This window comes from Ziziphus jujuba, chromosome 8 (assembly GCF_031755915.1).
Source record: "Ziziphus jujuba cultivar Dongzao chromosome 8, ASM3175591v1".
Lineage (NCBI taxonomy): Eukaryota > Viridiplantae > Streptophyta > Magnoliopsida > Rosales > Rhamnaceae > Ziziphus > Ziziphus jujuba.
Genome location: NC_083386.1, coordinates 7,030,756 through 7,034,202, shown reverse-complemented (window position 1 = coordinate 7,034,202; position 3,447 = coordinate 7,030,756). Strand labels below are relative to the sequence as shown.

General features: G+C 29.6%; 1 protein-coding gene across 1 annotated transcript; it reads left to right on the top strand.

Annotated features, from left to right (window-relative positions):
• Positions 1 to 356: 356 nt before the first annotated feature.
• Positions 357 to 2,687, top strand: LOC107435631 (ankyrin repeat-containing protein ITN1-like). Its single transcript, XM_060819351.1, has 4 exons — positions 357 to 461; positions 813 to 1,159; positions 1,783 to 2,274; positions 2,465 to 2,687. Exons 2-4 carry the CDS (start codon positions 817 to 819, stop codon positions 2,614 to 2,616), a joined length of 987 nt encoding a protein of 328 aa, XP_060675334.1. The 5' UTR covers positions 357 to 461; positions 813 to 816; the 3' UTR covers positions 2,617 to 2,687.
• The last annotated feature ends 760 nt before the right edge of the window (positions 2,688 to 3,447 follow it).

Below are 3,447 nucleotides of genomic sequence, written 5' to 3'. Positions count from 1 at the left end.
ACCATATAATTTATTGTTCAGAGAAATATTGCTTCTCTATATATAATATTTATAAGCATAAATTTTTATTTGTTCTCTTCTTCTACTCTTCCATTCCCTTTTTGGAATTTAAGGGGCAAAAAAAAAAAAATCCTTCAATCTCTAGTTTGCATATTTCCTTTGTTCTTTTCTTGGTTTCCTCAATTTTACTTTTTTTACTGTAGAGAATCGTCTTTTAATCCGATCCCGCCTTTTGTACCACGCCAAGGATTTATATATATATATATATATATATAGATGATAAAAAATAAAAAATAAAATGTGTAAATATGTGTAAGTGGTTTTGTGCATTTTTCCCTAAAAGAATTCGGTTTCTTTTTTGCAGCTGAGAGAGCTCCAAACTGCATTTGTTTTTTAAACTTTCTACAAACAGTTTGTAGACCTGCAACTTCATTTATTGGGACATCGTCATTGCTCGCAATGTAAGATTTCAACTTTCGTTGCACTAGTAGTGTCCATTTGGTAACATTGATGTTTTCAGTTTTCTGTTTTTTTTTTTTTTTTTCAAATATATTTTTAACTTTAGCTAGGCACTTAGTCATATTATCTTTTTTTCATTATCATCACATGGAAATCCATCTTGATTAAATTAGGCTCATGCATTTTGATCATAAACAATTTTCTTTATTAGCTATATTACAAATCAATCAATATTGTAATAGTTATTTATTATTCATGCATATATATATATATATACATACATACTACATTGTGTCTTTAATAAAAAAAAAAAGGAAAATAATTAATAATATTAATTTATTTTTGATATTTAGAATTATGAGTCGTCAAGGTGTTGTCCCAGCTGGAATTGTTCATCAACTTCTTGACAATGAAAACTACCTGGATTGGAGCGTTTGGGTGAAAACCTACTTGATGGGTGAAGATCTTTGGGACATTGTGGAATCAATGGATGAACCTCCAAAACCAGAAGATGGTGATGAATTCAAGTATTGGAGGTCCAAGAATGCCTCTGCCCTCCATGTTATCCAAATTTCTTGTAACGCTGATGCTTTCTCTGAGATCAGAAATATAACTTCTGCTAAAGAAGCTTGGGATACCTTGGAAGTAAAATTCAAGCCTCAATCAGAATCTACAGACAAAATAATCTCCGACGACGAAGGTATAATATTTTATTTTATTTTTTATTAACTTGTGTATTTGAATCAAATTTTTACCATGATTTATAATATTTTATTTTATTTTTTTATTAACTTGTATATTTGAATCAAATATTTACCATAATTTTGAACAATTACATTAAATTAAACAAATTCATATAAAAGATTAAATTTTTGAGAGGTAGGTGAGTTAGATAACCAAAAAAATTATTACGAGCGTGCCATTTTTATATTTGAGAAATCTAATTTTGAATTCAACAACTATATTTAAGAATTAAAAAAATAACAATTTTAAATTATTTTTAATGCCTTGAAAGAAAGAACTTCAATAACTTAAAATAAAATACAAGAGTGAAGAAAACTATGTATATATATATATATATGTATATAATATGTATTTTCAAACTCCCTCACAACGGATCTTTTTTCATCAATCTTAATAAGATAAAATAATTTATCTAATTGGAAAACAAAAATGCTTTTTATTCCTATCCATCGGGCTCAATTGAGCGATTGCATAAGTTCTTTTTTTATAAAATTATCGATATTTTAAATAAGAGTTTGATATTAAATTAAATTTAATTACTATTTGTTTAATATAACCAGTATACTTTTTGAATTGCAGCGAATATTCTAAAAGATCAATACCAAGTATACACATCCTTCCACAAAGCTGCTCAGAATGGTGATCTAAATGCTATAAAGGAATTTATTACACGATACCCAAATGCAGTAAGAACAAAAATCACACATGCAGGGAGGACTGCTCTTTATGTCGCGGCGATTGCCGGACATACAGAAATCGTGGAGACATTGGTGGGGAAAATGTCACCCGAAGACTTGGAAATGAAAGACATTCGAGGTTATACACCTCTTGCAGCAGCTATTATATACAATGCAAATATCAAGATAGCTGAATGCATGGTTAAAAAGAACAAGAAATTATTAACCATGCTTGTTCCATCCATGATGCCCGCTGCATTGGCCATTTATAATGGTTATATCGAAATGGGCCGCTATCTATATTCCGTTACACCCCTAGAAGATTTGATACTGCCGGAGAATCATATACATGCTGCAACACTCATGGCCCAAGCATTATATATGAAATGTTATGGTAAGAATTCATTTATATATATATATATTATCAAACTCGTATCAGATCCAGCCTTATATTTATTGTACAATTTAATGTTTAACAATTATGGTGCAAAAGACTATTATTGTTGTTGTTGTTTCTTCTTCCATTTTTTCTTTTTTTTTTTGGGTGTGTGATTGTAAAAATTCTCATTTCATATATATTGCAGATGTTGCATTGCATTTGCTGGAGCGTTGTCCACGGTTAGCTACAACTTTAGACATATATGACAAACCTCCTTTGGCTGCATTGGTAGATTTTTCTATATTTCCAAGTGGATGTCCGCTCAAATTTTGGCAAAAGAGGATATATGAATGTTAGTACATAATATTAATACAGATAATTTATAATATATATTATATATACACATATATAAATATAAACAATGAGGCTTAAACAAAATTTATTTTATTTTATTAAACTAATATAATTTTTTTATGATTATTGGATTCTCATTTAAAAGATGAGGTCCAACAATTAATAAAATTCAATGGTTATCAAAGATATATCTTAGTATAATAAAGTAAAATGAATATTATTTGAAATTGATTATAAATATATATATATATATATGATATTAATATTGTATACGTTTTCAATAGGTATTAGGAGCTTTCAACTTGTACAATCCATCTTCCAACACTCCTCTGTCAGGACTCGTCCAAAATTCCTTATCGGAACCCTAGACAAACCCTGATCCGAGGGAAACCCTACCAGATCCTCCAATGGAAAATCCGGCAGAACTCCCCTAAGGGTTGGACTTACCACAATTTTCCTGCACTGAAAATACACTTCTATATACACCACCTTATTCCTCCCACATTAGTACAATTTAAGTTCCACAACTGGCAGCACTTCGATAACAAATTATATAAAAGGCATATAATGGAATTAATTTAGTAAATAACCAATTAAGATATACCATCATAGATTCGCGTCCGCCCACACCACCCCCTTAGTACTACACATGTCAAATACACTTTAAATATCATTTTACAAATATGCCAATGCGTAACATAGAAAGAAAGGTAAAACAACATCACATTCACAATCAAGAAAAAACTATAACAAACGTTTCAATGATGATGGTATTGATGTAACTTGCCTGAGGGCTATTATATTCCCATACATATATTGATGTAACTTGCCTTA